The following is a 21958-nucleotide window of genomic DNA, read 5'->3' on the forward strand; positions in this document are numbered from 1 at the left end:
TAGTGATAAATGTATTTCTGATAAGAGATTGTAATTATACAGATACCTGAGGAGCACCTGCACATGATAAATAACTGATAACAGTAGTTTGCGTTCGAAACTAATGTGACATACTTGTGGAATGTTTTAATTTGTTAGTTTGATGTGCATCAATAGTTTTATATCATGGCATACCCTATGTATGAAGTGGATTGGAGTGTTTTGCCTCCAGAACAAAACCGAAGGTGGGTAAATGTGTTAAAATTGCAACATACATAGTGAATTCCTATAAATGAATATTGTAAATACTATTGTTAATTTAAGTAGTGTAATAGTATTGCATATAGTAAGTGAATTATTTTTGATAGGTTGCGGTTTATGCTTTATAGGAAATCGGATGACGCCATAGGAACCACGTATTTTTCGCGCTTATTCAAATATTGTATCTTAAAATGATGTGTTGTCAGTTGAAGAGTCAAAACAAATCCTCGACGAAAGTATTATTCTGAAGAAATTAAAAGAAATTATTATTATTTTTAAAATATATGACCGTATATAAAAAGAACTAGAAAATTTAGTATTTTATTATTATTGATATGTTTTGATAATATTCTAACGTCATGTGAATGTAGGAACGAGCAAGCTGCGATGTCATGTCGATCGGCCATGTTGAATTTCTTGCAACGCAGGAAATGTCAGCTGGCGGCTGCCGTAACTTTTCTCTATAAAACCTGTGATAGAAGATTTACTTTTAGGAATTCAGTTTTTACGTTCGCTAAACTAGTGTAAAAGATACATAATGATTCGGTTTTGTTATTAAGTGAAAATATGATATTGCTGTATAAAAGGTGGCATGCGATTTCTCTTGCATTTTTATGGTTTGTGACAAGATAAAATGGTTATGAGACTTATTATAGTCTAATAATTATTTCTTATTTTTTGACAATCTTGTTTGAGTGCATTAAAATATAACAGGTTTTTAAAGTTAGTTACGGTCTTCAAAGTACATTACACCTGTCAGTGGCGAGAAATAGCGGGCCATCCAAGACTTCTGGTTTCTTAAAAGGAATAGTTTTTGAATCATCAATAACTTTTATAAATAATCCAAGATGAACGGCTCCGAATCTGGGTAATTATAGATATAAATTTGGCACTTGATTTTTTTTTATTATACTTGTACAATATATATTCTGTACTTTGATAAACATTTAGCAGCAACCAATCTTCTTTCAAAACTTTAGACATCATCTAATCACATCTGCTGAATATAAATGTGGAAAAATATCCAATTATGAAGCAGTTCCACAGTTATAGGCGGTACCCAGTTGTTCAAGGACATATTTAAATAATGACCAAGGTTTTTAAATAATTATGTAACAATAAAATAAATATATATACATAACAACGCCGTTCACATAAGTTGTGGTTTGTGGTCATGTGGTATAAGATTACAAATATTTAAAAAATGCTATAAACGTTTAAATACATGCTCGGTTTATATGATCTATAGATGATAGATGATAAACAAGATATGTAATAGTAATAGCAGCATAAACTGATTTTCATACACAAATAAAGGCTGTTCCAACCAGAGGACACATGCAAAGTACGCATTAATATTCCGCCCAAGTTGAACCCAAGCGAGATATTCATTTAATATGGAAACATTAATTCTGTGCAAACAATTTTCCTCTCCAACTATTTATTTGTGTTTAAATAGCCATTGAATATTACACACACACACACATATATATACATATATATAAATATACATATATATATATATATATTATATGAAGTGAAATAGTTGTGACTTAAGATTTCTTCTAAATCACATTATCCTTTCCAGGTTCAACCCAGCATTCAATATTGCCACAATAAAACAAGTGGTAAATGAGGCAATCGAGAGGGGTGAGTAATATGTTTTGACTGTAAATTTGTTTATCAATCAATACATCAGGTAAAATTATCTTTGAGATTGAGACACTTTCACTTGTAGTGTCACTTAACACGGTATATTTTTTAATACATTAGTATAAGAAAATTATTCTTCATAATGATGCCAAGTTGTTTTAACGGTAACGATATATTTTATTGTCTTAAACACCTGTATAATGTCGGAATTGACAAAATTATATGTGTATTGTACAATAGTTATGAGATTGCTTTTGGGTTCACTAACTTTGGGAAAAATCTTGTTATTACCGTGCTTATATTATATTGAACATTATTGAAATATAATAGAATTAATATTAAATTTACTTGTAATTTTTTTTCCTTACCTGTTTATTGAATACATAAATGCAAAGAAAATTATTATCAAATATAGGAAAAAGAGCATAAATTAATATTTAACTCAGAATATTCTTTATAAATATATGTTAAGGTGAAAAATTAACTGTTTTATATATATAGTCTTGACCTTCTTCCTTCACTTACACATAACTCTGCTAAACTTAATATTACATATATGTATGTATGCTTCGTTCACTCGGCACATATAATAGTTCTGTTTGTCTCGTATCACATCTATATAACTCTATATTAAAAGCAATGTATTAATTTTATAAGCAATTAATTGGTGTTTTTTTTTTCTGTGTGTGTGTCGTGTAACAGTCGCGCCGGTTTCAGTGCGCATGCAAACCCCCACTCGCCTCCGGGATCTCATCCGTCAGATACGTGCAGCTAGGACTGCTGCCGAGGAACGTAGCGTTGTGAACAAGGAGTGCGCATACATCAGATCAACCTTCAGAGAGGAGGACAGCGTTTGGAGGTGGGTTTTATAATTAATTCTATTTAACTGTACGAATTATTAATAGTTGTTAGGCTTTCCCTGCTTCCAGACCATGAAGGGTTTGTATTTATAAAATTGTCAAAAGTAATATTTATTAAAATACTTTTTAGTTGGTACCATTTGTTTGATAATGATATGCATGCATATGTATCCTTATGCAGATATTAAATTAGCATTAAGATATTATGGAATTTTTTACAACTTAAACATTATTTTTTTTAAATAAAGTCTTAACTTCATTGTTGGTGTAGTCAAAGGGAGTCACAAGTCCACAATAATTCATCCTCAGATGTCGGAACATAGCGAAGCTTCTCTACATCCATATGCTGGGTTATCCGGCACACTTTGGACAGCTGGAATGTCTCAAGCTGATAGCCAGCACTCGTTTCACGGACAAGAGGGTTGGTTATCTAGGAGCTATGCTTCTGCTCGACGAGCGTCAGGATGTACATCTGCTGATTACCAACTGTTTGAAGAAGTGAGTAATTATATATCTACATATATACAGTAGAAATGCCTATATATATATATGTATATAATTTTTGTATATAAGGTGCATCATAAGGTGACATGTGGTAGTTTCAGACAGGTCTTTATTTTTCTTTTGTTATTTTAATATAAAACCTTAACTTTGTGACACTATACCTTCAAAAATTCATTTTTGGTTTTTTAGATTCAGTAAGAGTTCAGAGTTTTTATCATTGTTATACTAATTATATCATATCATAAATTTTTAAACTTCTCGGTATATCTTAGGGCTCTGAGTTTACTAGTTTGGTGATGTGTTTGTGGATACTGATTTTTTAAGTCATTATTTTTAAATCGGTGCCTCTAAATTTTTTCTTCCTTATCTGATAACGTTGTATAACTAGTCTTATCAGATGACTTGCTTTAGCAAATGTTGCATGTTACTTTTAATATGCAGAAGTGAGATAAGACGCGCCCCTTGGTTTGACTCGCGCACCTATATTTTTCTGTGATACATTTAGAGTTTACATTGTATTGATTTTACGTTATACAAAATATGATTTTCTTTGTAAATCAAATATCAAAGAGGATTTAATTAAATGTAATCATGGCTGAATAGATTCGTACCAAATACATAAAACGGATTTCTTTTTTTTTTTTCAATACAATAAATGCGTTATTTAAGTTATAGGAAATATATTATTTGTTTTTAAATCAATAGAACTTGTCGCGTGGATATGTGCACGTTGAGTAAGTAATTGTACAACGATTCGCATGTACAGGCTTGGGAAGGTGACTCAAGCAATAATGGACGTTATTATTTATTTTACAATATACTAGTGACTGTATACGTACGTCACACCAACAAAGCCGTACATTTGATACGCTCTGAGCGTGCTTATATTACTTTCCCAACAGTATTTTGAGGAAACGTAGTTTCATATTACATTATAATATAAATCACAGGAGTAACGTATACAAACACGAATGAGTTTAATCACGTAAACGTTTACGTGTTAGTTTGGGTTCAACGAACTCTGTAAATTTTATTTTTATAGTTAACAGATTATAAAATGTTTTGAATATTACTTATTTATAACCAAGTCACTAATTTGTTGCTAACCAGCATGGCTAAGTTCGTAAAACGTAAAGGTGAGCGGAATACGATAAAGAGAATACTATTGAAAGATTTTTTTTAACTAGACCAATCGTTGTTATAACTATTTTGATAAAGGTACATACTCATTTAAAAAACTTGGTAAGTTTTATTTTGAAAAGTATTTAAAATTATTACTGGATACCTGAATACCGAGGAGTGCTATTGAAGCAATCTACCAGTACAAAAACACGATTTCATGAATTTAAAAAAAATGAGAATATTCTGTATATATATATATATTTCCAATAACGTTATTGGGTTAAGGATGCCTCGTTGACACGGCGCGATCTCTTCACGCCCTAATTGAGACAGATTCGTTATATGCTTCAACATCAATGATTAAATCTTTTTTATTCACATAAAACCAGCTCCTTGGATCATTTGCGAATTTTTAACTAACAAGGCCGTATTCAGTATCTCTATGAAGGAAATTCTTGATTTTTTTTCAAAACTAATTAGAATGTATTGAATGAAAACGATACAAAACAATAGTTATTTAGCTATACGTTTGTAAATTTTTGTATACTTTATCGACGTGATTATGTCGTGTCAGTGTAAATTAACTGTCCGATACCGTCCGTCTGTTAGTCGGCGGTAAAATCTTTTATATACATCAAACACGCCTCAAATCCGGGACGCAATAAACATGATCAGATTTACGTGTAAATAAGTGATGTAATATGTTAAGATGAACAATGATATAGCCTTATTTGATATTTACAAGAAAGGTAGTAGAAAATAGCGTATTTTAGGACGTAATAAAACGTTACGTTCTGAAATATTTTCGAGTGACAGACGATGTCATGTTCCGTCTATTAACATATTTACCATAAGTTACTATCGGTCGTTATCGCCGTGGTTATTGCAACGGTTTTACGCATAGTTTACGTTATATTAAAACATCTAAACAAAGTCTGCGTACCTTTATCATTTCTTATGTAAATAAATGGCGTACAAGCGATGTGTTAAATAATCGCTTGAATTTAAATGAAACTAATATATTTTTGGGATATACTACGCGGATTTTATTATTTTAAAACTACATAATCCCGACGTTTAGGTTACTTTTCAGCAGCCGTGATCACGGGCAGACGAGATGTGAATGTCTGTCAGTCGGTCCTTGTTTAAACGTCGGGATTATGTAGTTTTAAAATAATAAAATCCGCGTAGTATATCAGAAAATATATTAGTTTCATTTAAATGAATAAAACTCGCGAAAGTCTTAGATCTCATTAATCGCTTAAATACACCAGCACAGCAGTATAAGGTTATGGTTATGTTTTACTATAGATTTTTTTTTGTTATTCTCGAGTTGAAATACTCTTGTTTCAAAATTCCTAGAAAACCTTCAGAATATATTTTATAAGACAAGTTGCTAGTTTATGGGAAGAAGGGTCCCAAAACATTTGTAGTTTTGTACGAAGAACACCTTTGTCTATACGATATAAAAACCTTTGTCATTTGTGGTGCTAAAACACTGTCAATAGCGTTAACTCCTCTCAAGATTCCTAATTGTAGACCAAACACAGAAAACTACGTATCATCCCTCTTTGTTAGGTTTAAGAGTTCCATAATTAAGTCCTTATTGTTGGTTATATCAATTTTCATTCAGCAAGATAACATTCTGATAGCTAAGATTTTCGCGTGTAATCATTTAAATGGATGAAACTAAGCTTTTCGGATGCTAGGTTATGTTTAGGATACCGTGATCATAAGGCGGGCCACATGAAAGACCTTCATCTCGTCTGCCCGTGATAACAGTTCATATAAAAGAACCAAAACGTCGGGAACATGTAGTTAAATAATAATAAAAAACGCCTGGCACCCGAAAACTTTAGTTCTATTTAAGATAACATTCGTTGATCTTTCAAATAACACAGTTTATCCGACGTGACTGGTAAACAGGTGCTGTGGAACTAAAACTGGCCTATCTATAGGGCTATCTTAAGAGCCAGGACGTTTTACAGTAGATATTTAATTAAACAGACATAAACTGTCATTTTTTGTCTTCTTTTGTTCTATTGGCCAAATTCCAAGATTATGGTACTGTAGCAGCAGTATTAGAGGGCGGATATATATATAGGTAGATGGTAGAGCCTAGCTGTGGTCAAAGTACTGCAGCTCGAACGTGGGCTGGCTCGACCGGGGAAGTACCCTCTCACAGAAGAGAGCCGGTTGCCCTTTCTCTTTTCCCATCCTTTCCGGCCCTGTCCTTTTTCCCACCCTTTCTTTACCCTCTTCCTCAAATAAGGGTGGCAACACATCCGCAAAACCATGTTGCGGATGTCCATGGGCGACGGTACTACTTCCATCAGGGAGGCCGTCTGCTCGTTTGCCTTTGTCATAAAAAAAATATGTCGTTGCACTTGAATAGTTTGTCATAACGATCACTGAACCTCTTGAGGTTGTGAGAACACAGGTTCTCAGCGGAAAAAAATATAAGCACCTACGGTAATCCGTCCGTTTCCTGTGGGACGTGGTTACCATAATCTAAGGAAAATGAGACAGTAGTTTCTTTACTACTGCTATAGTTTTCTGTCTTCAAGTCTATTGTCTCTGGCTCCGTTATAGCTAGTATCTTAATCCCAAAAAGGATACCTACGTTGCCATAATTTTAATTCTTTTGCATACGTCTCTTGTAAATAAATAAAATAGTGCTATTATGATAGCACCTAAAACATCATTTACCTACACCGCTTCTATCAACTGGCGGTTTTATGGAAAATTATTATTTCAGGGCGGTTTAGTGGACTAGACAAACTACTTTGTCTCCCCAATCTCGTTTTGTCGAACATTGTCGATGACTATTAAACGATTTAAATTGTCCATAGCTTTTTACCAGTAGAAAGTGAAACTGAACTGATAATGCTACAACATAACATTAATTATCATCTAACCATCACAATCGTTTCCAGCGACCTGAACAGCAATACACAATTCGTAGTGGGCCTGGCGCTGTGTACCCTGGGCGCGATCGCCTCGCCGGAGATGGCTAGAGATCTGGCCTCGGAGGTGGAGAGGCTGATCAAGTCACCGAACGCCTACATCAAGAAAAAGGCCGCGTTGTGCGCTTTCAGGATAATAAGAAGGGTGCCGGATCTCATGGAGATGTTCCTGCCGGCTACTCGCAGCCTCCTCACGGAAAAGAATCACGGTGAGTATATACGGAGCAATCATCTGCTAATATAGTTTATTTATCATGGCCGTGTAATGATCCTCTACTGCAAACCGAGCTGACGACGTCCAGATTTTTGTTAAAACAAATCCTAATGGATTGCACTTGAATTCCCATATTTTAAACAGTGCACGATAGTTCGGTGGGTAAAGCAATTGAGCCGGGATATTCCGGACGATGCAGGTTCGAAGCCTGTTTATTGAAATTTTTTATTCATTTTATCAAACAAAGCGCATAAGACACTACCATGAATACTTCACTTCAATAGGAATCAATATAATACTTAGTGAGTGACGTCACGTCCTCGTGATATCTTTCGCTGTTTAGAAAACTAGCCATTGTTGTTATTCATAACAATAGACATGGCCGAGTTAAAATTTATTTCCTTAACCTGTTCTGTGATGTAAGTACAATGTAGCCGGCCATGTCTGTTCCTCACCTGACCGTTGGTCTGGGCCTGTATCTTGATATGTTGGTCGACAGGAGTCCTCATCACCGGAGTGACGCTCATCACCGAGATGTGCGAGAACAGCCCGGACACGCTAAACCACTTCAAGAAGGTATTAAAGACTTAACGACGTAGTAAATAAGAACCTCTTTTGTCTGTATATATAGTGTGATGTTTGCCAGCTAGAAAAACATATCGAGAACTGACAGGTGACTCTGAAAGAATTTGTATTCAGGAAGCACATGTGTGTGTGGGTGTGTGTTTGTCAGCGTGTTACGGAATAACTTCAAAACGAATTCTCTGTTTTGATGTAGATTGTTCATTTGAGGAACACGAATGTTAGTTGTCATCCTAATAAATATATTTTAGAAAGTAATGAAACAAAACTGATTGAGTATAAAATAACAAAAATTTTGATTGCATATATTTATGAAATGTATATATATACTATTTTTCTTTTAATTATAAAAAATCTTTTTTTTTTGTTAATATTTCTAATTCTCTTAACATGAACAGTGTTGTAAAAAGTGGTACAACTTACATATCTGACAAAACAAAAGATTTTTTTGTACATGTAACGGACAATAGCTTTTCTATACAAGTTACATGAACATAAAACATAATACTGGCATTGATATAATTGATAAATAATATTATATTAAATATATTATATATATAATACTGTAAGTGCCCTTTGAATTTCATAGAACATTTGATTCCTATCATTCTTTATCCAAAAAAATATCTTATGTAATGATAATGATTTTATCATTAAAGGTATTTCCATACAACCCAAATATTTTAAAAGTTAAATGGATTCAAATAGTAACATACTGGCTTTCCTTTGCAACCAGCTGATGTGAAGCGCTCTTATGTCCTTGAAAAATACACATATATACTTGTATATAAAAGCTAGGACTCATATATACCTGTATTGTAAATAGTGACGTCACCAATGTTATTGCTTATCGTTAAATCAAAATGTACAGTCACACACACAAGGCTTGATATGCTAAGTCGTATAAATTAATTATTTAATATGTATACGTACTAATAAATTGTTTGTGTTGTTCTTAGGAGAGCGGACAGCGGGAGGTAAACAAACGCTGACCCTTATATGTATTACAGTTTTTCGATGGAATTATGAACCATATTGCAATAAAATAATGATCAAAATCCCACAAATATCATCTACATCATTATTGTGGTGTCCAACGACAGGCTGTAATATGAAAAGCATGATTGTGTAATCATTATGTACTTCGTATGTATTGTATGTAACGGCTGGGGAGTGTCGCTAGCCTTTGAAGTCTAAACGGATTCTGACCTTTGACCTTCGCAGTAAATCTAATAGTTGACCTTCGAAAATTATATGATCTTAAAGGCTATCGACACATCGGAACTAACCTTTGGGTATAGCTTATATAATATATATGTATACTCTACAGTATGTAAGATGTATATAGATTTGTTACAAGTATAGTATAGAGCGGGTGTCGCTGTAATCCCAGTTACCTAGTATAAGTATATAGACGATACAAGTAGTTTGGTGTAAAATATATAATCACTTCACAGACAAACATACGGAACGTGTTGAACGCACATGTGATATTGCAATTGATTTGGGGGTGGGGGGGGGGTCGGATTGTGTATATAAAAGGGTCGTATTTAGTCTCTTGGCTGGTCATTGTATATAACAGAGCTTTATATGTATTTTTGTTATATATAACCTCAACATGTCCAACCGGTGTGTTCATGTATTCCAGATCGTACCGAATCTGGTGAGGATATTGAAAAACCTGATACTGGCGGGGTATTCCCCGGAGCATGACGTCAGCGGCGTGTCCGATCCATTCCTACAGGTATAGCTATAAAATATAAAATTATGGGACTTTAAGTATATGAATTATACCGCATAGTCAGCCACCATTAAGTCGACAGTATAAGCAAAAATATTAATTCCAAGTACACAGTGCAATATATATTATTAAAATATTATAAAATATGCCTTATTAATTAAATTAAAAAAAATAATAATATGGTATCACTAAATGAGATTTTAAATTCATTTTACTAATATGGCAACACTGAATCTTTCAAATGTCATTACTATTATTACTAATAATAATAATGTTATTTAAAAATAATTCTAGGTCAAGATCCTCCGTCTGCTGCGTATACTCGGCAAGAACGACGCCGAGGCTTCCGAAGCTATGAACGACATATTGGCGCAAGTGGCCACGAACACGGAGACGAGCAAAAACGTCGGCAACACCATACTATACGAAACTGTGCTCTCGATCATGGACATTAAGTCTGAGAGTAGTTTGCGGGTGCTGGCCGTCAATATACTGGGGAGGTTTCTACTCAATAACGATAAGAATATTCGCTACGTGGCCTTGAACACACTCCTGAGGACCGTACACGTGGACACATCGGCCGTCCAAAGGCACAGGACCACTATATTGGAGTGCTTGAAGGTAGCGTGTCAGAATATTCATATTAATTTAAATGAAACTAATAAGACTCGGATATACTACGCGTATTGTTATTATGTATTTTGAAAAACTACATATTCCCGACGTTTCTGTTACTTTGCAGCAGCCCAGGACTTACGACCCTGGCCCTTAATATTTCTTTGAATATTACGAAATCTAACTTTTACTATTGATGATAATTTCACCTCACATAGCTATAAAATTTTGTCATTTGGAAACAATGTTGTTGGTCTCTGAAAAGTTGTCATTTAGCCTTAGATAGCATTATATGAGAAGGTCGTTACTTAATGTATAAACTAATTATATAATAATACTCTCTGTTGTACTGCATCAAAACGAAACATGATATAGGATAAAAGTGTACAAACGCCCTCAAAGCCTTCTGAAATCTAAATCCTCACCCGTCTGGTGGCTTAAAACAATTCTGTGTCACACAAACCAAATTAATATGTGTTCCAAGGATCCGGACGTGTCTATTCGTCGCCGCGCCATGGAGTTATCGTTCGCCCTCATCAACAGTCAGAACATCCGGGCCATGATGAAGGAGTTGCTGTCGTTCCTGGAGCGCTCGGACGCCGAGTTCAAGGCGCACTGTTCCAGCGCCATGGTGCTCGCCGCTGAGAAATACGCGCCCTCCAGCAGGTGGCACCTGGACACGCTGTTCCAGGTGTTGCTAAAGGTGAGATGAACAGCTAAAATAGATGATAGAGATGAGTACATAAAATACAAGGCTTCATGGAGATTAGATTCATTATTTTTGTCATTGTCAGGAGTGCATAGAAGTTTCTAATCCGCCATCTTGGATGTTCCCCCATATTGCAGGATGACGTCACTCAACCATCATTAAATGTAAACTAAGTTTATACAAAACCATCATGTCAATCAATTAAAATATAATGCTTTTAAACTTAGTCTCAAGTTTGATCACAAAGGCGCCATCCATAAAGTATTTCACACGAATTTTAGGACTTTTGAACCCCTCCCCCCGTCCTTGTCACAGGCTGTCACATTTTTATAAACCCCGCCCCCCTCTTGATGTGACGTCACACATTTTGTAAATTTATGTATGTATCTGAAAAATTCGTAAATTTTTAAAATTTTCAATTCACATCCATCGTGAGGTATTTTATTGATAGCCCCAAACAAGTATGTTCACGCTATACCACTTGAAGTTATATAACAGCCAGTAAGTAACGCACGCTTCATTTCTATGGTTTCCAGGCCGGTAATTATCTCCGGGACGACACGGTGTCGAACACAATCCAGATAGTGTCGTCGGCGCCGAGCGAGCGCCAGGCCTACGCCGCTATGAGGCTGTGGACTTCCCTGGAGCGCTCCGCGACCGCCGCCGACGCTACGGAGAGACAGCCGCTGGTTCAGGTTATATATACTATAATTATATTCATAGAAATTTATTAACAATACATATTGATTTAAATGATACTGTTTCCGTTTTATTACGTATTATTTTATTATTTTTAAAAACTACATTGTCATCTCGTCTGCCCGTGATCACGGCTGCTGCGAAGTAAGCGAAACGTCGGGTGTATGTAGTTTTAAAAATAACAGAGTAACGCATAGTAATACGAAAATAAGATTTACATTTAAATTTCATTACATACATCTGATGTTTATTTATATTAAGGAGTGTTGTTTCAAATGTAACATAATCTCGTACAAGTCCATACTACCGATGATAAAATAGTAATTCATTAATGAAAAATGAACTGTCTCAACAAACAGTAGTAAATGCTGCGTAACTGGTTTTGTAATTTATCTATTTACGTCCTGTCATTAGTATTGATCTCGATACAAAAGTAATTTTTTTTATATATGTGCCACAGTCTAAATATTTTTGTTGAAAATTATCTACCCAAACAGAACTTCTGATAGTCTGTAGAAGTGTTATAGATCTATTTTTATCATCTATCGTCCCTCTAACCTCCATAGAGTTCAAATCAATCGAGTAATACTGTTCTTGCTGTAGGTTGCTGCATGGACCATCGGCGAATATGGAGATATGTTGGTCTCCGAAGCCAGTAACTCTATATCCATGGTGGATGACGACGGAGTTGGTAAGTACATACTCCATAGATATGTAGAACTAGGCTATGACCGCGACATCGTCAGTTGAGCTCAGAGAAAAATAACTAATACATACTAAAAAATAAAATGTGGTACCCAACTATCAGCGCCATCTATTGTCTAGATCACGTGACTTCATACAAAATTAAATCTCATACCGTTTTCGTTGGGGATCTACACGTTTAGCGTAAATCGTAGCTTAAACCTTATGCGGGTTTCGGAGTTATATATTTGAAAAGTCTCATCACAATCTGTTGATTCGTCCCCACAAAGTTTATCATCAATAATACTTAACTTCCAGACGACTTCAGCCGCCCGTCCGAAGAGTATGTCATCGATATATACCAGAAGCTGTTGTGGTCCACACAGCTGTCCATAACCACCAAGGAGTATCTCCTGTTGTCGCTGGCCAAGCTGTCCACGAGATTCACCACGCAACCGAGTCAGGAGTGAGTTGGAAATTAGTAAAATTAGTATATTCATACTATTAATATATATATAAGTTTCTGGATATTTGATAAGAACTTAAGCAACAATAAGACAGAATATTAATATATCTTTTTCTTAACAGATTCAGAACATCATTTTGTGATTAGTTATTTGCTACACTATAAACATAAAAGATTTTCATGGCAAGAAATCAGTAATTTATGTATGTATTACAATTTAATAATATTCTTTTTGTTTTATCGTTTCAGTAAAATCCGTGTGATAATCGACACTTTCGGTTCACACATTCACATCGAGTTGCAACAGAGAGGGGTGGAACTGTCTCAACTATACAAGTAAGTGTTACTTGACTTTTCTTATATTATATAATTTTGTAACCATCCTCTTGTATAACCAAATCCCGTACCTAATGTTGAAGGTTTGAAATTAATTTAAGGAGCTAATGCTATTTCAATAAAACAAATAATATGTTGTGTTTAAAAAAAAGATAATATATTGAGAGACCATTAAATTATTAGTTTCAAGTAAAGTTATATAATTTCAGACAATACGCCCATTTGCGGCCGGCGTTGTTGGAACGGATGCCGGCGATGGAGGCGAACGTCGTCAGAGAAGACAATGATGAGGAGCTCGCGACGAACATACAGACACACGAACAACCCGCGCACGAACAGGTAAGACTACATACATATATATAGTATGCACACACACACACAGACATATATATACATATACAAGACAGGATCTGTACTGTCTGTCTGTTGTTAAAATATTATAAATTCAGAATTTGTCATGTTTGTTACTTATCCACGTTAATATACTTAACAGATATCGATGAAACTTTATAGCTTACGAAGCAGAATGAGATGTAGGATATAATTTATAACAAATTTTGTCCGTTTGGGATCACGGCGTGACAGTTTTATTATATATGTTTATAACCCTACACTAAAATGTTGCCAGAGTCAACACGGGCGAGTCCCAGACAAGTATATTAAATAAAAAAAAATTACGCAGGTCAATATGGAGATATATAGCAACACAGTATGCGGCGGTATCTGAATGATTTATGTTATATGTTGAAATATTTAATTATTCTATGGTGTTCCCAGGATGCGCTGCTAGACCTCATCATTGGTTCGGAGCCTCTGTCGAACGGCGACGTGGAACACCCGCCGCAAGTTACTGGGAACAATAACTCCAATACTAATGTATGTATGCTTAGGAATGACTCTAAATTTTTTTAAAGATTATAACAATATGGCATTTTACTAAGAGGTTTTGATTAAAATGAACAAATACAAGAGGTAAATTAGGGAGCAATAATGATATGCTAACACCAGTACAGCTAAATAAACTACTTACAGAGTAACATCCTTAAAACAGCTTTGAAACTAATCGCCGACACAATATTGACACTTAAAGTCCTCGAGCGATGTCACCTCGACGACGGACAACCGAAAAGCGAAAGGCGTCTCTTTCCCACATTGCTTATATATAATTATTTTTTGAGAATATTTTAGTAATTTTAATCATATGTACATATTGTACTGTATTGTGTTCTTATTCTCCAGGACATTCTGGATCTCCTCAGCGGTCTGGACCTGTCCAGCAGTACACCGGTCACCGTCTCCAATAATAACGTATCGACGCCTCCTTCGCTCTTACTGGACGGTTTGTTCTCACCTCCGGCGCCTACATCTCAAGGTTAGTCACACACACATTCAGTATACTTAAAACGTATCATGACATAAATAAAGTGTTTGAAACACTACACTTAACAATGTAATTTGTTTCTAAGCAGCTATGTACGGTTTTAGTCAATTTTCTTGGAAATTTCATTATTTTTATGATAAATTCTTATTAAAATCGTACATAGTTTTTTATATTCTGTGTTAGTTAAATGGGTTTAAATAAAAATTTTTGTCAAACAGACTATTTACACCTCCGCCTTGAGCTACCACTGACGCCATCTATTCGTTGCGGTTGTAACTAAAAATATAATGTGATTTGTTCTTTATAAGCGAGTAATCTCTGCAGCGAACTACCAACGTGTTTTATAGAATATGTATTGCTTATTTTGTTACTAATAACTATGTAGGAGATAGTATTGACTTAATACCACAAATATGGACACAAACATAATTCAACTTTATTGCAAAACTGTTTTTTTTTTTTTCATTATCTTCTTATATACAGGCTATAATAATAATCTAAACTCGATTAAGCAGTAACAATGTTTTTTGTTGTCAACAAAATTGTTACTTAAAAAAGTTCCAATATTTGCTATATAATTATAACTAACTAATGTTAGTGATATTCTTGAAAAAAATTTGATACAAATTTTTAAAGTATTTTAATTATATAAGGAAACTTCATTCGTGTTACTGTTTGTTACTAACCGTAGATAGAACACAGTGGCGCCACAGGCAAAAAGAAAAAACTATTTTTGTTATGTTCCAACATACTAACAAATTAATGAAAAAAAGTTCCAATGTTTGCTACGTGACCGGTGACTCAACTAACGTTATTAAAAACAATTCCATATCAGCTAATGATAAAAATACTTAAAATAATTCTTGGCTAGGTAACACAAATTTTTTTTATCCTATTTTCATATGCATTAATGATATTACTCATAAAATTCCAGAGACGGTGGTGAAAGCGTTGGAGCGGGGCGGCGTGGTGGTGGAGCTGCTGGTCTGTGGTGGTGACGGCAACGCGACCCTCACCATGAAAGCGAGGTCGCACCATCACACAACCATCACAGACTTCCTCTTTCAGGCCGCCGTGCCCAGGGTATAGTTATACTTACCAGTAACCACGAAATTACAAGTTTTAAATAATATGAGATATAAAATTCTCACCTGAATTATGTTATCTTTGTGTCTGCAGACGTTCCGGTTGGACATGATGTCGCCATCTGGGACGGTTCTGACACCGCAGGGGGAAATCACTCAAGTCCTTAAAATCACCAATCCATCCAAGGTATGACAAATAACATCAATGACATAAAAGTTGATAGATCAATATGAGAATCGAAAGATAATTTATCAATCTCGGTACATTATCTGTTCATGTTTTAACTCAACATTTGCTTCGATATCAAAACAGTTATAAAAACATCTGCTGGAAATAAAAGAAACGTCGCAAGCGATATCATTAATAATTGTTATCTGATATTAGAATTTCAATTTCCAGACACCGCTACGTCTGAGAATAAGGGTGTCCTACACGATAGACGGCAACCCTATCTTGGAGCAGGCGGAAGTGAACAGTTTCCCGCCTGATCTGTTCAACTGACACACATACACACACGCGCGCCTGTTAGCTATGACCGGGACTCGAACGGACGATAAAAACAATGTATTGTTAAGTTGAAGTGAAAACATGGGTGAGGTGAGCTCTGGAAAGTCTGCGACTTGTTGGTTACAATAATACACAACCTCCCTTGACCTCTCACAGTTAGTAACATAATCTGGTCACATGGTGTTGCCCGGTCATATCTCTCCTGGATGATTTCTGGCCTAAGTCATAGAGGGTTGTATTGAATTATAAGAATCGGGTCATGTCACACGGCAGCTTGTGGTTCAGCGCTACATGTAAACTAAACGATGTTACTATCAAAAGTACTGAACTTAGTGTGTGTAACGTAGGTTAGCCGTCACTTAGAGATTTATTTAACATTCCAATTTGATATAATTTGATAAAATAAGTCTAAATTTAGTTTGGGGGCCCAATAATGTGTGAATTTTGTCCGACACATGCTGGAACGGAATGCCTGGATTGTATATTTTTTTAATCAATATGATTTATTAAAATTGCAATGTATATATTGTTTGCTGTTTTATGCATTCATCTCACAGTGTAGAAAATGATCGTATCACAGAGTTGATCGCCCAAACTACCATGTCCTTGATAATTTATAAATTGACATTTAATGTGAGATGACGATTAAAAAATAATATATTATTTTGTATGGAGTTATATGAGATCCCTGTCCCGCTCTGTACATAACGAACTGTAACATATGTATATGTATAGTAAATAACGGAAGATGTATTATGTGGTTATGTACTTAATAATAACAATGAAACAATAAGCTATGCCGGTTTAAACTAAATTGAGGAGTGTCAAAGCTCAGTCCCTGTTGTTCTGTCGCTACGTGTAGCTCATACCTTTTATTAAGACTAGACTTTATTTTGAGATTTCTTTATAGCTTCTATTCCATCATATTCTAGTGTAGTGACGTTCCTGTAAGCGATTATATATTTTTAATCTGTGACAATGTAAATAATTTAATGTCATCACGAAGCAATGTAATGTTGATACCCATACTACTGTTTGGAATGTCCTTATTTAATGTAAGCTATTAGTTTACTATAGTTTCCTATTTATGTTAGCCATTAACCACGTTTTATTACCTGTGCCACTTGGATATGGTCTCTGTTGACCTTGATGTCAAGGACGGTACTCCGTGTGATGATCGGTTCATTTGCTTTCTGTGCGTCATATCGGTGAGGTCTGGACGCTCTGGACATATCCTCATAACGAACACGGTTTCACAATGAAGAGCTTGGCAAATATCGCGACTTGGTGCTTGAGTAACATAGTATCTGATCGGTGTAACGGCCCTCCACAGCGAGATGTTGAGTTATTGAACTAAAGCTATGAGATGTAAATAATGATAATGGTTTTATGTAAATTGGTTAATAAATATTTGAGAATGTTTATATAATCAAGTATTTGTTTTATTTTGCAATGATTTTGTTTTATTTACAGCTGTGTTTTACGTGTTTTTACTCATATGGTTTGTATAACATTGGTTTTTTTAAATACTGTGGCCCGCCTCATGTATCTAGGTGCGGGATCGAAACCTGGCAAGTACCAATGTCATTTCTTCCCAGTCATTTGTACTTTCTAAGAATATTTAGATACCACTGACGGGCGGTGAAGGAAAACTTCGTGAGGAAACCTTGACTTATAATTTGAAATCGCCAATTCACCATAAGCAAGATTGATGATTAATGCTCTAACTTTCTCCATGTGAGAAGAGGCCTTTGCTCCGCAGTGGGCTCCGATAGGCTAAGAGCTTGATGATGATGAACATTTTTTTAATACACAGTTATCAGTATTTTTTTACTATCAGTTTTAGTTATACATAAACAAATGACATTTCATGTGTTTATTATTTAGTTTGGAATAAATAAAAAATACATGTTTTTTGTTATTGTGAGGTTTATTTTATTTCTTAGTACAAATGAATTTTAGATACACATTACAACTTAATTATTATAAGATTACTCGAGCATTGGAGTCGGTGGAGAGGGTCGGCCGCTGACACTGTTGAATAGTCTGTCTTTGATCATTTGTGCCATCAGTCCATGGATAACTTCTATGGTTGTCTTACAAGCGTCTTTAGTAGCTTTACCCAGTTTATCTTCAGTGCGTTTTTCATGAGGATCAGTGCCGATCAGAAAGCCACCTCGACCTGAGAATTTATATTAACAAGTTAGTTACATGTATATGTTATTTTGTTAAATTAAACCCAAAATTTTATACAAAATGATAATTTTTGTAAAAAATAATACCTAAACAAACTTCACTTTGTTCCAATTTGTCTGAGAGATCAAATATCTGTCCGGTTGTGTAATCAGCGTTGGTTATCAGGCTCGAACTGCTCAAAGTGTTAACCCAGTACTTGTTCCACAACGAGTCTAACAGCCTCCTGTCCAGTGAAGACTTGAAATATGACACTTCTAGAGAGTAATATTGCTTGCAATGAACACCAAAGTCTTCAATCTTATTCAATGGTATGGTCTGATATTCCGATGGCTCTTCGTTCGCTGGTTTGTAACCCTTAAAATTTGTAAGATAAAAAGGTATAACATCTGCATACAGAAATAGAGGTATAGAAATGACTATTAGGCAGACTTAGAGAAATATCCTTAACATTGTTAAGACTTTAGAATCTATCCATCCATCAAATATTCAAAAAAAATTTAATACAGATAACAGATTTCAATTTTTTTTATATAGGTGGAATATTATTATTTTTAATCTAAAATAATTACAATGTATTTGGAATGGAACCAACCTTGGGATAAGTTCTAAAAGCTCCGAGGCAAACCTTGCCGGCTGAGATTGTCCTGACGGGATCTATGACAATGGCTACAAATGGCTCTTGGAAGTTCTGGTTAAGCATCTGTGTGGAGACATCAATGCCAGACAACCAACAACCATAACCAGGGTGACTGTGGTACCAACCTATGGCATTCTCATGTCTACCAACCTAGAATATATTTAAGTAAAATTAATATTGAACTTGTTTAAATTAATTCCATCAGAGGATACTCGCCTCAATTTTAATTACACAATGATTAATTAAATTTGTTACAATTTGTGTTTTTAATAGTTCAAACTTATTTCTACCTGTTTAGCTGCCTCTATGTATGCCGTCATATACTCATAGGCCTGTGCCTGAGCGTTTACCCTTGTCTCTGTCCCTTCAACGGGCAAAGCAAATGAGTCCATTACTAACATTGTGTTTGCATCAACCTTACCTAAAATTACAAAAAGACGAAATCTGTAAAACCAATGCAAAAGAACAAAGTAAAATTGTCAGAAAATGTAGTTACCAAGCAGAAGTCCCATAACTTCTAATGTTCCTCCAGAACGAGCGTGCATAACCATTTTAAGTAATGCTAGCGCTGAGATTTTGATGTCTTTGAAGAAATGGGGGCTGCAAACAAAAAACTTTAATATAGACAATGTGAAATATTTTAAATACAGAAGACTAAATTTAAGAGCATACTCTTTCTCCCAGGGTTTAGCGGCTAAGATATCTTGCTGTTGTTTTTTGTCGTATCGATAAATATCATCAACACTAGACACAGTTTCAATATTATTTGCCATCACCCATGACTTCTGAGCGATTGTAGACTGTGAATCTGTACTCGTAGAAGCCATATTTGATAATATGCCCTATTGTATTTAAAAATGTGCAATTATGAATGCGATAGTTAAAAAGGAAAATTCTCACAAATTCAATTAACTCTTTCGATACAATTTATAAACGTCGATATTGCAGCTTTGAGTATTGGAAGCAAATAAAGACAATTGACAATTTGGATGACAGGCGTCTGCCATTAACACTTTGACAAGAAAATGGAAATACATACAATTGTCAAGGATAAAGCTAGTTTTAGACAGTAGGAACATAGAATGTAGTCTAAGTTAAAGTCGGTTATCATCATACATATTTATTTACTATTTTAATAGAGGTTATTTAAAGTGTACTGTGATTCAAAAATCAACATGACTAGCAAACAAGTGCACAATCCAGCTTAAACTGATTGACTGAATTCTCTTAAACTCTGTGAAGAATCATGCAATATAAGTATACTATTACTTGCAGTCTACATTTCTCCAAACCAGTTTTTTAACAAATTGATACGAGAATGTTTACTTTGTCAATTATTATTACCTTTGATCACTTTGCCAATTATTGCAAATTACTATCACTTTAGTAATTATGTGTCCTACGCCTGAATTTAAATAAAAGTCAACTTTTTATAAAATTTGTCACAAGTTTGTATGCAAGTTCTTTTATTATTCTGTTTGGATTAGACTATTGTTACGAGTGACATTTACATATGTCTGTCAGTTTTCGCTCATTTTTCGAGCAAAAATTTACACTAATGAGACATGTTTCTCTTAATAAATACTCCGACTTCTTATAGCAAACATTTCTTAAGATAGTGCCATCTTAACATTACTCATTCTATATTTTAATTTCTTTAAAATTATTATGATCTTCGTTTTATATTCCTTATTAAAATACTTCTCAGATTAACGATAATAACTCGTGGCAGTATAATATTAAGAATATTTATCCTAGAATAACTGATTTCTGCCTAAGATAACCATTCATTCCCATGATAAATGTTAACAGGTATACAGATATGGAAGGTATTACTGATTACATCCTATAACACTAATACTGTTATACTTTGTAAAATGCAAATATAAAACATTTGTTTTGTAGACTGCATACCGGCGGTTATGAATTAACTAACTTGTTACCTACGACTCTATCATGTAAAAAAACATATTGAAAAAACTCACTTGGACGTGATAACGTTTCATTTCGGGATAATGATTGACAAAAGTTACTCTTTATTACATCAACTAGCTGTCAATAAAAGTCCCGCAAAATCAGTCCAACCATTTCAGAGATTAGCCGGAACAAACAGAGAGATCTCTCTCTCGAGACAGAGAGACAAAAATTGTAAACAATGTTATCTTGGTGTATATACCGTATAAATATATATTAATATGCATGTAGTACAAAACTATTATTTCAATATTACAAACAGACACTCCATTTTATCCAATTTTATATTAATTAATACAATGTGTTTATTATGTAGGTAATATGACTACAGAGAGTTCTAAAGGTTCCTTCCACGCTACTCATAATGATGCGCTTTGTAATTTGTTAGCAATATATTATGTATAAACAATTCTCAGTATGGAAATAAAAGTATCTTAGTTTTATCGTCCATGTAAACCGGCCGGTGTATAGTCAAATTCTAGAATAATTTCTCCAAAGAATATAATGCTCATGGTATTTTAAAAATTTCACAGACAAAATTACACTTAGAGGTTCAACGAGCTTTAGTTCAATGATCTGTAACGGTTAGCGCATTACAATACTATCTTTGCACCATGTAGCTAATAATTACGTATGACAAATATATTAAAATCCTGTTTGACAAAAAGTTTACGCAATACTTAGATACTATTTCACTTGGTATCTTTTGCACAGATATCCCCATCTCACTCTAAAGTTCTTATCGTGGACACCCACTTAACTGAGCACGCCAATCGCGATCCGGCA

At 34.6% G+C, this 21958-nt stretch overlaps 2 protein-coding genes across 9 annotated transcripts; one reads left to right on the forward strand and one right to left on the reverse strand.

The window, feature by feature from the left end:
• Nucleotides 1-19: 19 nt before the first annotated feature.
• On the forward strand, nucleotides 20-17798 carry LOC116767311 (AP-1 complex subunit gamma-1). 8 transcript variants are annotated; one of them, XM_061527590.1, is made up of 21 exons: nucleotides 638-857; nucleotides 965-1108; nucleotides 1829-1890; nucleotides 2596-2752; nucleotides 3063-3251; nucleotides 7316-7554; nucleotides 8059-8135; nucleotides 9101-9118; nucleotides 9790-9885; nucleotides 10177-10503; nucleotides 10982-11200; nucleotides 11743-11901; nucleotides 12509-12596; nucleotides 12908-13055; nucleotides 13305-13391; nucleotides 13601-13730; nucleotides 14169-14267; nucleotides 14631-14763; nucleotides 15707-15855; nucleotides 15952-16044; nucleotides 16258-17798. In XM_061527590.1, exons 2-21 carry the CDS (start codon nucleotides 1089-1091, stop codon nucleotides 16357-16359), a joined length of 2592 nt encoding a protein of 863 aa, XP_061383574.1. In that variant the 5' UTR covers nucleotides 638-857; nucleotides 965-1088; the 3' UTR covers nucleotides 16360-17798. The 8 variants fall into 8 exon arrangements, with proteins under 8 accessions (XP_061383569.1, XP_061383570.1, XP_061383571.1 ...); XM_061527585.1 differs by lacking the exons at nucleotides 638-857; nucleotides 965-1108 and adding an exon at nucleotides 20-224; XM_061527586.1 differs by lacking the exons at nucleotides 638-857; nucleotides 965-1108 and adding an exon at nucleotides 20-224 and having other exon boundaries at nucleotides 2611-2752.
• Nucleotides 17799-18276: 478 nt separating this feature from the next.
• LOC116767547 (COP9 signalosome complex subunit 5) lies at nucleotides 18277-20183 on the reverse strand. Its single transcript, XM_032657918.2, has 6 exons — nucleotides 19871-20183; nucleotides 19695-19798; nucleotides 19489-19619; nucleotides 19154-19348; nucleotides 18648-18915; nucleotides 18277-18547 (listed from the first exon to the last, which is right to left on the reverse strand). Exons 1-6 carry the CDS (start codon nucleotides 20023-20025, stop codon nucleotides 18357-18359), a joined length of 1044 nt encoding a protein of 347 aa, XP_032513809.1. The 5' UTR covers nucleotides 20026-20183; the 3' UTR covers nucleotides 18277-18356.
• Nucleotides 20184-21958: the final 1775 nt, after the last annotated feature.

Source organism: Danaus plexippus (assembly GCF_018135715.1).
Source record: "Danaus plexippus chromosome 9 unlocalized genomic scaffold, MEX_DaPlex mxdp_26, whole genome shotgun sequence".
Classification (NCBI taxonomy): domain Eukaryota; kingdom Metazoa; phylum Arthropoda; class Insecta; order Lepidoptera; family Nymphalidae; genus Danaus; species Danaus plexippus.